Here is a 12500-nt window from a genome sequence, read left to right on the forward strand (position 1 = left end):
TATATATATTATATATATATTTTTTATATATATATATATATATATATTAAAAATTTTTTGTTTTATATATATATATATATATATATATATATATATATATATATATATATTATATATTATATATATATATTATATATATATGTATTATATGTTTGTATATAATTATATATTATATATATATATTATATATATATATTATATATATATTTTTATATATATATATATATATATATATATATATTTTTATATATTTTTATATTATGTTTGTATATATATATATATATATATATATATATATATATATTATATATATATATATATATATATATATATATATATATATATATATAAAATTTAAATTTTGTTTTTTGTGTATTTTATTTTTCGAAAATGGTCGCTCCCTTTTCCTGGGGAAAGGGGGGGACACGGAAGGGGGGGAAAAAAGGGGGGGGGCGGGGGGGGGGGCCCCCCCTGGGCGCTTAAAAATTTTGGTTTCGGTTGGGGCGGGAAGGGGGGGGATGTTCCGGCCAGGTTGAATTCGCGCGAGGCAGCCTGATTAATTGTCGGCCGAATGGCGTGACGCGTTTGGGGGTGTGGGGTTGTTTGAGGTTCAAGTCGCAGGCGAGGTTCGTGTGGGGCTGCGTGGGTCTTGGTCGTGGGCGGGGATTGTCGTAGCATCGTAGTAGGGTGCGTCTGTGTGCGTGCGAGTGACTCACGGACAAGCAGACGAGAACAAGAGCTCGTTCAAAAATCGTCAAGTGAGAAACGAGAAAAGCTGGCCTGTGTTGGGGTTTGAATGTTTTTCTGGAAAAAAATCGACCATCCCAAGACCTTGCAAGGAATGCCGTCTCAAAACGTTTGCTAATTTACTCTTCGCCTGAACACAATTGGACACTGAGAGCGCATTCGACCTTCTAGAAATTCCTTTTTCAATCTTTGACCTTTTTTTATTTTATTAACCCACTTTTACCACCCCCCCCACCAACCCCCCCAACCCCAAACAAAAAAAAAAAAAAAAAAAAAAAAAAAAAAAAAAAAATTATATATAAAATTTTAAAACACACACACAACACACACACCACACACCACACACACACACACACACACCCCCCAAAAAAAACAAAAAAAAAAAAAAAAAAAATATAAAATTTTACAAAAAAAAAAAAAAAAAAAAAAAAAAAAAAATATATAAATTTTAAAAAAAAAAAAAAAAAAAAAAAATATATATATATATATATATATATAATATATATAAAATAAAATATAAAAATTTTTTATATATATATATATATATAATAATAATAATAATTATGTATATGTACATCATCATACATAATACAACATCATAATAATAATAATAATAATTATATAAAATATTTTCCCCTTTCATACAAATACATAAATAAGAAGAAAGAGGGAAAGAGGAAGAAGGAAAAAGGGGGGGGTTTGGTGGGGCGCAGGGGAAGCCGAAGCCTTTCCCCCCGGGCGTGGGCCAGCCTGGCGGCCCTTCCGGGCTACCGGCCCCGCTTTGTGTTCCAGGCCCAAGTCGGCATGAAATTAAAGCGGGCAAGCCATCCTGAAATGGACGTTAACCCTTTTGTCAGGATGGGTGTGGGGATCGAAAGAAGGTCGGGGGGGGGGGTGATGGTGGTGATCTGGTGGCTAATAAACCATTAATGGGTCGGTCAGCTTGGGGGGGGGGGGTGAGAGGGAGGGAGGGAGGGAGGGAGGGAGGGAAGTGGGAGGTGGGAGGTGGGAGGGCGAGTGCCATCCCAGAGGGCCTGCCTGGCGTGAGGGCGTCCAAGGGCCTTGCCGTGGTGGCCCCCCCCCCCTGCCGAGGAAGTGATGTGGGTGGACTACGGCTTTCCCCGGGGGGGTTAGTGAAGTGAAGAAATTCTGGAAAAGGGGTTTTTGGAATTCTCCTCCCCCCGGGCGTGGTCTTCCTTTTCGGGGGGGATGGTAGGGGGGGGGGGGCAAGGGGGAGGGGCAGAGGGCGGGGGAGAGGTCAGGTTTCGGACGACTTTAAAAAAGGGGGTCTCCGGCAAGGGGGTTTGGGGTGAGCAGGCGGGGCCGATGGGGGGCGCCCGGGGGGTGGCCCCGGGATCTTGCCGAACCAGATTATCGGGCTCGGAGCCATCAAAGGGAGAAGATCTGCGGCGTGATTGCGTTATGCACGGAGCCAGTGGGGTTTGAACTCGACCCAGGCCGCCCGTCCGCCCATGCAGCGCGACGGCGGCGGAGACGGAGGCCAGCACGGGCCCTTTTTTTTCTTCCCCCCCTCTCTCTCTTCTCTCCTCCTCCTCTCTCTCTCTCTCTCTCTCTCTCTCTCTCTCGCTCTCTCGCTCTCTCTCTTTCTCTCTCTCCCCTTTTTTTTCCTTTTTACGTGCGGCGGACTTCACTCTGTCCGCTTTTTCTGCCCCAGCTTCTGCCTTTTGAGTTTGACCTTCAGAGAAAGGGAAGGCTGCTCTTGTGTTGACACGAAAAAACGCTAATGGAAATGGATTAGGAAGAGGAGGGGGTTCGCTCGCAGGCTGATTGACTGACAGCCTGATAAAGGATCGCTTACCGGGTTTCAAGAAGAGTCGCGAAGTCGTAATGCGTCAGTGCAGCGGCGCAAGTTCATCCGGCCATATTTATCTACTTTTCCAACCGGCTCTTGCGCTCCTTTACACGTCAGAAACATATCCATATGCACACTTTAACTTAGGTGGTATTATGTTGTAATCCATGCATGTGTGTTTGCGTTTATGATTGTATTATTTAGTATATGAAGATAAGACTACTCAAACGGGGGATGGGCATTGTGTAGAGGAGAGGGAGGAGTCTAGCTACATTGTTCAACAGCGCCGCCACCTCGCTACAGTCTATAGCACCGGCTGTGGCTACAGTTCATCTCTCGATTTCTAAGATAAACGGCGATAGCGCATGATAAGGCACGAGGTTAGAAGGTTCGGGGGGGGGGGGGTGATGTGACCTCTCGTCGCCCCCCCCTTCCACCCCTTCTGGTTTGGTCATGAGTGACCTCGAGCGGAAGTTTGTTCATGAGATGTTTTGCCTCGAAAATTGCCTTCAGCTCCATAACAGAAATGAGATGAAAAGGATATAGATGAAAAATAAATGTTATGATACTTCAGACGAGAGGGTAGGGGAAGGTGGTAGAGAGAAAGAGTAAGAAGGAAGGAGAGAGAGAAAGAGAAAGGGGGGGGCTCCATGCAGTGCTTGTAACGTTGTAACGGTGTCTAGGGGAGGAGTAAAGGGGGGGGGGAGATAAGATTAAAGTGAGTAGACCCTTGTTTAAGATAGTGTTCTTGAGCCGGGCGAGAGCGGCAGTGGCAGTGTTGGCCGGGAGCGTGGCCAGCACAGTGCAGCTGAACCCCTGAGATTTATAAGACGGCGGTGTGTCTGTGCCTCACCTGCGCGAGTGCCTCGCGGACGCGTGTGTGCGGCTCGGATGCCGGGTACTCAAGGGCGTGCTTCTGCTCCCCGGACCCGTCGAGCGATGGGGTAGGGCCGCTCGCGACTGAACAGATCGTCCTTGTAGTCGAAGTGATCCTGGTGTTCATTATTAGATTGTAGTGGAAACTGATTACCTTGTTCATGATTTTTATTTCTATCGTTCGTTGATGCAGGACAAGAGGTGAACGTGAGCGATTGTGTTCCTTTAATGCCATGCTGTGGTGCCAGTGAAGCGTCGCATGTGAGAGTGGCGAGTGCAGTGGACAGTGGTGTGCGGCGGATCCGTGCGGGCCAAGTGGTGGAGCCTCGAGGAGCAGCGGCGCGTTCTCGCGGTCCACGCCAGCGATCGCCGAGTTGTCGCGGGGAGACCCAAGGGCGGAACGGTGGAGCGCTGCGTGGAGGACCACCATCATCATCAGCTGGTGGATGCCAGCGGAGAGACCCCGGACAGCGGCGCTGGAGGGGAGCAGGGGCTCGAGGGCGGTGTTGGCGCGGGTGGAGGAGGAGGAGTGGGGGGCGCAGCCGCCCTGGGAGAAGGTGGAGGGCCTTCTGGCTGGAGCCGCGAGGGAGAGCTGGATGTGGTGACGGCGCACTTCAGGGGCATGCTGAGCCTCACTGACGAGGTCAACGACGATTGGGCATTCCTCAAGGATTTTCTGGGCTACAAGTCTCACGTCCGAGACTCCGAGACCGGCGAACTCACGGCGCCCCGCCCCGACGCCGACCCGCAGGCCGTCGCCGCCCCCCGCGCGCCCCACCTGGGCCTTCACGCGCCCTCGCAGTTGACGCCGCCCTCCCCGAGCCACGCGGTCAGCCCGCCACAAGGACCTCTTTCCTCTCCGCTCGCGGCGCTGTCCCCTGCGTCCCACGTGGGCACGCCCCTGCCCTCCATCTCCACTCTAGTGCGTTACCCGCCAGTCTCTTCCCCTTGCGTGTCGGGGGCGCCCGAGTGCCTGACCCCCGGTCACCAGGTGCCGCCCCTCACCCCTGAGGACGGGTGCCGCAGCCTCGAGGCACCGCCCACTCCGCTGGGAAGCATCCACGACTCGCAGCAGTTCTCGGACAGCGACGCCAGCTGCCTCGTCCCCTCCGAGGGCAGCGCTTTCCGCTCCGTGACCCCTTCGTCAGGAGAGATCCTAGAGAGCAAACCTTCACCCTCGCTCCTCAGGGATCTCCTGGTACTCGGCAAGCCGCCCAGGTCACAACATGACCAGGTAAACAAACACTCTTATCACTGCATAGTCTTACAGCACAGTTTGCGACTTGTGACGCTCCACCGCCCATCTAACCTCTCCCATCGCGGACTCGGGTCTCGGGCTATCCTCTCTCTCCCTCTCTCACACTCTCACGTTCCTCACACACTGCAATGGTATTCTGACACTTTCTCACACTATTTTCACACCACATGACATGCATTTTGATTGTTATCATTATATAATTGCCTTGACAAGAAAAACAGTATATTCGTTGCGGAAACGACACATTAGCGCCTCTGGTGCTTAGACCTCTTCAGATGATAGTGATGAAGTGTTTAGGTCCAGATACAGACACTGGTATTAATTAATTTATTTATTTTAGCGGTGCCATTTTCGCTACTGTGGCTAAGCTTACACTGACATGGCGAAGGAACTTTAATGACGGTAAGAATGAGTATGACGATCAGATGGCCCTAATAATAGCAGATGTGAAACCGCCGTCCATGTCCCCTTCCATGTTAACTGCTGACGCTACTAATTCCATATTGCCTTTTCAAATGCGGCGAATCATCAAGGATTGGACGACGACCTTTTGCGTTTTGAACATCTCGGGGCGTGCCTCGTCTCTTTTATTTATTTGTGTGATCGCGTGACCTAGAGAAACAAATGGAGAAGACGCCCGTACAGCAAGACACGTGAATTTGCAGTCGAAATGACGAATCTCCCAAATTATTCAAAACTTGAGGAAAATGACGAAACGAAGAGACAGAATCAGGGAGCAGCCGAAAGACGGGAGGGAGGGGAGGTTTTGACGTTTCTTTTCGCGTCTCATTCACGGAGCCAGCGTCGCCTTGGCCCAAAAGCCTTGGCGAATTCCGAATGCACTTTATCACTTTTTTTTGGCGGAGAGGGCGGGGATGTAAAAAAAATATTGAGTCCTTGATGTCCTTTTTTGTATCCAATTTTAAGCCTCCGTTTCTCTGCACTTTTTTTTTTTTTTTGTAATTATGATCAGTTTTTCCCCCCTCTCCCTCCCCCTCTCCCTCTCACCTATCCCCTCCTTCCCTTCCTAGCTTCTCTCTCTCTCTCTCTCTCTCTCTCTCTCTCTCTCTCTCTCTCTCTCTCTCTCTCTCTCTCTCTCTCTCTCTCTCTCTCTCTCTCTCTCTCTCTTTCTTCTTTCTCCCTTCTTCTCTCCCTCTCTGTCTCTCTCTCTCTCTCTCTCTCTCTCTCTCTCTCTCTCTCTCTCTCTCTCTCTCTCTCTCTCTCTCTCCCTCCTCTCCCTTCCTCTCCCTCTCCCACTCCCTCTCCCTCTCCTCTCTCTCTCTCTCTCTCTCTCTCTCTCTCTCTCTCCCTCCTCCCCTCTCTCTTTCTTTCTCTCTCTCTCTCTCTCTCTCTCTCTCTCTCTCTCTCTCTCTCTCTCTCTCTCTCTCTCTCTCTCCTCTCTCTCTCTCTCTCTCTCTCTCTCCCTCTCCCTCTCTCCCTCCCCCTCTCCCTCCATCCATCCCCACTTTCCCACTTCCCCTCTCCTTTCTACCCCCTCTTTATTCTCTCTCTCTCTCTCTCTCTCTCTCTCTCTCTCTCTCTCTCTCTCTCTCTCTCTCTCTCTCTCTCTCTCTCTCTCTCTCTCTCTCTCAATCCTTTCTTTTTCTCTCTCTGTAATTCTCCCTCCGAAGGCTACTCATGGCCACAGCGACATTCGCGTTTTTGTAAATGAGATAATTGTGTTTTCAGGGTGACGTCGCCGGTCGCTGTTCTCTGCAGCGTTGTCTCGTTGGGGAAAGTTTTGTGTTGAAGAGAAGGGATGGAGAGGAGAAGGATGAGGAGTCTTAAGGGATGGTGAGGAGAAGGATGAGGAGTCTAAAAGGGATGGAGAGGAGAAGGATGGGGAGTCTTAAGGGATGGAGAGGAGAAGGATGGGGAGTCTTAAGGGATGGTGAGGAGAAGGATGAGGAGTCTTAAGGGATGGTGAGGAGAAGGATGAGGAGTCTAAAAGGGATGGAGAGGAGAAGGATGGGGAGTCTTTAGGGATGGTGAGGAGAAGGATGGGGAGTCTTAAGGGATGGTGAGGAGAAGGATGGGGAGTCTTAAGGGATGGTGAGGAGAAGGATGGGGAGTCTTAAGGGATGGTGAGGAGAAGGATGGGGAGTCTTAAGGGATGGTGAGGAGAAGGATGGGGAGTCTTAAGGGATGGTGAGGAGAAGGATGGGGAGTCTTAAGGGATGGTGAGGAGAAGGATGGGGAGTCTTAAGGGATGGTGAGGAGAAGGATGGGGAGTCTTAAGGGATGGTGAGGAGAAGGATGGGGAGTCTTAAGGGATGGTGAGGAGAAGGATGGGGAGTCTTAAGGGATGGTGAGGAGAAGGAGAAGGAGTCTTAAGGGATGGTGAGGAGAAAGATGAGCAGTCTAAGGGGATGGTGAGGAGAATGATAAGGAGTCTAAGGGGATGGTGAGGAGAATGATGAGTAGTCTTAAGGGGATGGTGAGGAGAAGGATGATGAGTCTAAGGGGATGGTGAGGAGAATGATGAGGAGCCTAAGGGGATGGAGAGGAGAATGATGAGGAGCCTAAGGGGATGGTGAGAAGTATGATGAGTAGTCTACGGGGATGGAGAGAGAAATGAGGTTCTGGGGGGATGACGAAGAGAAGAAATGTCACGAGGGATGAAGGCGAGGAGAGTTAAGGGTTATGGGAAGGCGAAGAGAGCGAGGGGCCTTCAAGACTGAGGAGGAGCAGAGGGAGGGCCTCAAGGGATGGTGAGGAAAGTGAGGTCGGATTCTGGATACTTGTTATTCCTATTCATTCGGTCTTGTAAATATTTTTTCCCCTTTTTTGTGTGTGTTTTTTTCTTGATAAATCTTATTTGTCCTTTTTTTAATCGACATTGTTTGAATGTGCGTTGTCGCTGGAGGTCCTCTGAGGGCCATCCTGAAGGAGGCATAGGTTCACATGTTAAGCAAGTGACGCGGACGGCTGATACGGAAGAGGACGAAGCTCGATAAAAATACATCATTTTTGTGGCGTTTATTCGTTTTTCTCTAATGTCCTTGCTTATCTCTGCTCCGCTCATTCTCGGCGGACTAGGCTGTGTCTGCAGGGAGTCGTTCTGAAGGCTCATTCGATGTCATTCTGCACGCGGTTGTGTCCTCAGATGGCGAGGAGGTGGTTTCCTTACCGCTTTTTCATTCGTAACGTATTTGCGTCAGCGTTGGGGGGTTTTGAGAAGAAATGGCTGTGTGTGACGCAAGCCCTTTTTGCATGTGGTGCATCATCTTCACTATCTGCTCTCTAGGAAAAAACGCGTTGATTACAACTCGCGAAGCATTAGTGTGCAATTTCTCATCAGTATGTGCAGTGCGGGTCGCTTTCTTATCGCGGAGAATGCAGAGATATTGGAAGTGTCTCGTATTTTAACTCGCCCGAGATAGCGCGGCGTTTTTCTTTCGATCGCGTTAACGTGTCCAAGAATCGGCAATCTCTTCCTTCCCCCTTTTTATTCTTTTTTTTTCTTCCTCTTTTCAACCATTGCTTTGTCCTCTTGCGATTGGTCTATTCGTCGCCTCCCGATAATCCTGCCGCGCTATCGAGATGATTGCCAGAATATGGTGACACTCGCGTTCCCGTCGAGACATTATTTTGACTTAGCGCGTTCCCCAGGACCCCCTCGTCCTCGTCGGCGTCTGCGCAGGCCTCCTCTCGCAGCCCTGTGCATCCTGCCCAGCTCCGTCCTTCGCTCGAGTTACACCACTTTTTGTTGTCTACTCGTGTTCGGAGGTATTTTTTGCGTCAGAAACATATTTTTTTCTGTCTCGTTTTGGTATCTAGCTCTTTTTTTCTATTCTTTCTATTCTTCTTCTTGTCTGTGTGACGCGTCCTGTTAATGCCAGAGTGTGAAAGGGGGGGGAGATCCTTCCCTCGGTCTTGTGGGTGGATACGAGGTTCTAAACAGCCTCTTTTCGTGAACATCAACCAGTGATTACTTTAACGAGATTTTTTTCACCCTTCTCTCCTCTCCTCTCTCTCTCTCTCTCTGTCTCTCTCTCTCTCTCTCTCTCTCTCTCTCTCTCTCTCTCTCTCTCTCTCTCTCTCTCTCTCTCTCTCTCTCTCTCTCTCTCCCTTCCTTCCTTCCTTCCTTCCTCCCTTCCCTCCCTCCCTCTCTCCCTCCCTCCCTCCCTCTCCTTCTCCCTCTCTTTCTCCAAATCCCCCATCCGCATCCGGCCCCCTCCCTCCACCCTCCATCTACTTCCTCCTCTGGCCTCTTTACTCCCTACCGCTGCTTTTCTCCGCCATCCTCTTAAGTCTCTGTTTATTCAAGAATCTTTTGGCTCGTCATCCCCCCACCCCCACCCACCCATGTGTCAACACTGCTTTCTAAGAAATATCCTTCCCCTCCCCATCCCCCATCCCATCCCCATCCTCTCCTTTGCGTCCGTCGCTCTCGCGGAAGGATTTCTTGCCCCATCCTCTCCCCATCCGTCTACGTCGTCTCCCATCTTCCCGTCCTTTCTCCTCTCCGTCTACCTTCTTTGGCTTTTTTCTCTCTCCTTTTTCTTTCTCTTTTCCTCGCCGATAGTGTGGTATCAGCATCTCCATCTCGCCAGCTCGTTAAGTGATACGGATATGACACTTATAAAGAGAGCAATCTGTATCAGCGTGAAATTTACGATTCGTGCAGATAATTAAAGATGGAATTGATAAGGTAATTACCGATGGGAGATGCTTCACCCCGACCCAACTTCCGGAGTGCGGCAGACCACGCCCGTCCCTCCCTCCCGGCCGCCCTCGCGTCCACCCCGCCCGTGCGTCCGTCCGGCTCTCTCGCCCTCCTGCCGACGTCCAGCCCGGCGCGTCGTGCGCTGGCGATCGCGAGGGTGACGCAAGGGCTCTGACGTCCGACGCTGTGACGCGGTGGAAGCTTGCGTCAGACCAGGCTCGTCCGGCGCCCCTGCAACAGGCGATTACGATGCTGATAGTGATGAAGTAATGGCAGCGGCGATGAACATTACTCATGTCTATTCTGACACCCATGCCAATACACGTCATCCCGAAGACAATCGCAATCCCGACTCAGTGTTTACATTCAAATTCGAAAAAGATACAAGTCCTCGAGGTGCCAGATATAAACAAAGAAGCGTGGGTTGTGCGGGAGGCAGCATCTGGCCGACGTCACAGCCCAGCACAAACCTGCTTTAGATTACGCTTATCTCGCGCGGGAGAATTGGACGCCACGAGGGTGACTGTAAGGGGGAAGGGCGGCAGAAAAAATGAGAATGCAAACAGCAGAAGTAGGAAGAATATAAAAAGAATACAAAAGGTGGCCTGATAAAGAGGTGGAAGGCAGGGAAGCTGTATTGTTGGGAGGCAGGTGAGAAGAGGGAAGGAAGGGAAGGGCAGAGGAAGGGGTCAGTTGAAAAAAAGGAAAATAAATTTGAAAAAAGTACTACTCGGCACATCCTTGTTCAATAGGGAAATCCGTTTTTCCCCGCGAGCGCCTGTTTTTTTCGTCGTTTTTCCTGTGTTCGCGATTTTTTTTCCTCGGGGGGGGGGGGGGATGGAAGACCAAACAATTTAATTTGGTTATAGTTTTCAGTTTATGAAATAGCAGTTTTTACCCAAGGGAACGGAAAGAGTCAGAAGAAAATAAGAAGCGGGAGAAAAATGATAAATAAGAGAATGGAATAAATAGAGGTAGGGCTAGAAGTAGGAAGAGAGGGCGGAAGCGAGAGGAAGAAAGGGATGGAAATACAAAAAGAAAGGGATGGGTGGGACTCGGGGAGGGAGGGAGGGAGGGGAGGAGGGACGCCAACCGACGGAGAGGGGGGGGAGTGAGGAAGAGAGTGAGTCTGCTGTTTCTCTGTCACTTGTCCTTCAGCGTTTACACCTTGTTAATGATAATAGTTCCTTTTTATAAACTAAACCAGACCCTAGCGCCTCCCTTCCTCCCACGCCTCCTCCCTCATTCCCTCTCTTCCCCTATTCGCACGCCCTCGTCGCGAATCTGATACCGCCGGCTGCAACGAGGCACGTTTCGCCCGCGTTGGAACGGCCGCGGTCTGTGTCAGGGGCCGCTCATTGTTTATGCCTCGCCCGCCGACGCACAGTACCGGCGAGTCATCCTTTCCCGCGAGACGGAGTAGAACGCCGTGTGTGCGTGCGTCGGTTGCAAGCAGAGAGGGAATGCGTTAACTGCCTTACGGCCTCGCGGGTCCAGGAGCAGTGTCCCCTCCGTCTGGGAAGGGGTCGCGCTTGTTCATCTTCCCGTGGCTGCGGCGGCCCCTTTTCTCTTCGGTTCTTAGCATACGCTCTCTGGGTGAGATCGGTCGTCTTATCCGTTGATGTTCGGTTTACTCTGAATACAGAGGCAAATGTGGGATTTGAAGGTCTGGCCTCCATTTCTACTTTTTTTTTAATGAAAGGAAAAAGGAGCGAAACATGGCGGCGTTCTTAGATGGATTTTTTTTCATGTTAATGCAATGTTTCTTTCTTTCTCCTTTCCTTACATAATTTGTATAACGAAAGTTCGATGTATTTATAGGTGTATTTTCTATAAACTATTGTTGATATTTATAGAAAAACCTTGTACTGGGTGTGATCCGCCTTTTTTTTAAATTGTTGTTGCTGTTTGATGTTTATTTTCTCTCCGTTTTACCTGTTTACGTTTATGATTTAGGGTATGATATCTTTCGTTGATGGAATTCGTTTACTTTTTTTAGAGCGAAAGTATCTGATAACACTCGGATATGTTATCAGTGAAGAAACACGCTGCAGATACGGCCGGCGACCCAAAAATAGAATTGTTTTTGAACTGCGCCTGTGAAGAAAAACATTAGTCGCTGTGATGTTCTTCCTCGTGTGCTCGAGCGACGGGAGACGTCCGTGGTCGACGCAGGCCGAGTGTCGCGTGAGACGACCAGAGATGACTTTCTTCATCTCGAGGGCGTCTACATACCCATCGTGACAGTACGATTTATGTGAGATTCATTCCTCCTTATTTGTTCAAGACCTTCTGTAGATGTTGCCACTCGTCTTACATGTGTTGCTGTTTGTTTGTTTACCTATTTTCTAACGTCGTGGGAAATGGGGATGGGGGCTGTTGTAATAGAATTGTTATTGTTACGTGGGTCGATTTATTTTCTTTTAGTTGTATATCTCTGCTATTGAGTTGTATTTTTTCTCTACAATTATTTGGCAAGGAATTAAATTAATTGCCCAACATTTAGCCCTTTTGAAGTCATGTGGGCATTTAACGCCAAGGCCAGAGTCGTTTGCCTGCTGAGTCTCCCCAAGATCGTGTGTCTTCCAAACGGGAAAAGATTGTGGCTTGGATACACGGGGCTTATCTTCAACCTCTATCACCTTGAACTAAGAAACTGATAGTGCGCTGATTCACGAGCGTCGGATTTGAGGACTGGCTTCTTTAAACGCACCCGAAGGCAGGGCGATAAGGCGCCGCATGCGCAGGGGGGAGCGGAAGGAACCAGCGGCGAAGTCGCTGCGGACTGACGGCGAGGCGATTACAAGATGGCGGCGGCGCACTCCTCCTGCTGGCCGTCCTGTTATGGCTCTGCGCGTGTCTGTGGCGGGCTTGGCTTTGGCTTGCGGCGGTATTGGTTGTCTCGCCAAGGGCATTTGCAGGAAGAAGTTTGTTGGGTAGGAAAGAGGCTCCGAAGGGTAGAAGTCGTCAGTATCAGGTAGTCGATAGCATATTGACACGGTGGTATTCCCTCCCGCAGGTAGAATGCAGATTGACACCTGGCCCTAGATAGTGGGTATCTCCAGTATTCCTCTCCCTCCCTCTCTATCTCTCTCTCTCTCCGTCGCTCTCCTTCGTATCTTATCAAGGGATGCGAT

General features: G+C 49.6%; 1 protein-coding gene across 15 annotated transcripts in view; it reads left to right on the forward strand.

Annotated features, from left to right (window-relative positions):
- cnc (NFE2 like bZIP transcription factor cap-n-collar) overlaps nt 1-12500 on the forward strand; it is a 426727-nt gene that overhangs the window by 306054 nt on the left and 108173 nt on the right. The window contains exon 1 of one of the 15 annotated variants that reach the window (XM_070140255.1): nt 3367-4670. The exons of the other annotated variants lie outside the window; for them this stretch is intronic. Within the exon in view, the coding sequence (XP_069996356.1) occupies nt 4059-4670 (612 nt within the window). The 5' untranslated portion in view covers nt 3367-4058. Of the gene's footprint in view, nt 1-3366; nt 4671-12500 lie in introns of those variants that run through there. 15 annotated transcript variants of the gene reach the window in all.

The sequence above is a fragment of the Penaeus vannamei genome, chromosome 26 (assembly GCF_042767895.1).
Source record: "Penaeus vannamei isolate JL-2024 chromosome 26, ASM4276789v1, whole genome shotgun sequence".
In the NCBI taxonomy this organism is placed as follows: domain Eukaryota; kingdom Metazoa; phylum Arthropoda; class Malacostraca; order Decapoda; family Penaeidae; genus Penaeus; species Penaeus vannamei.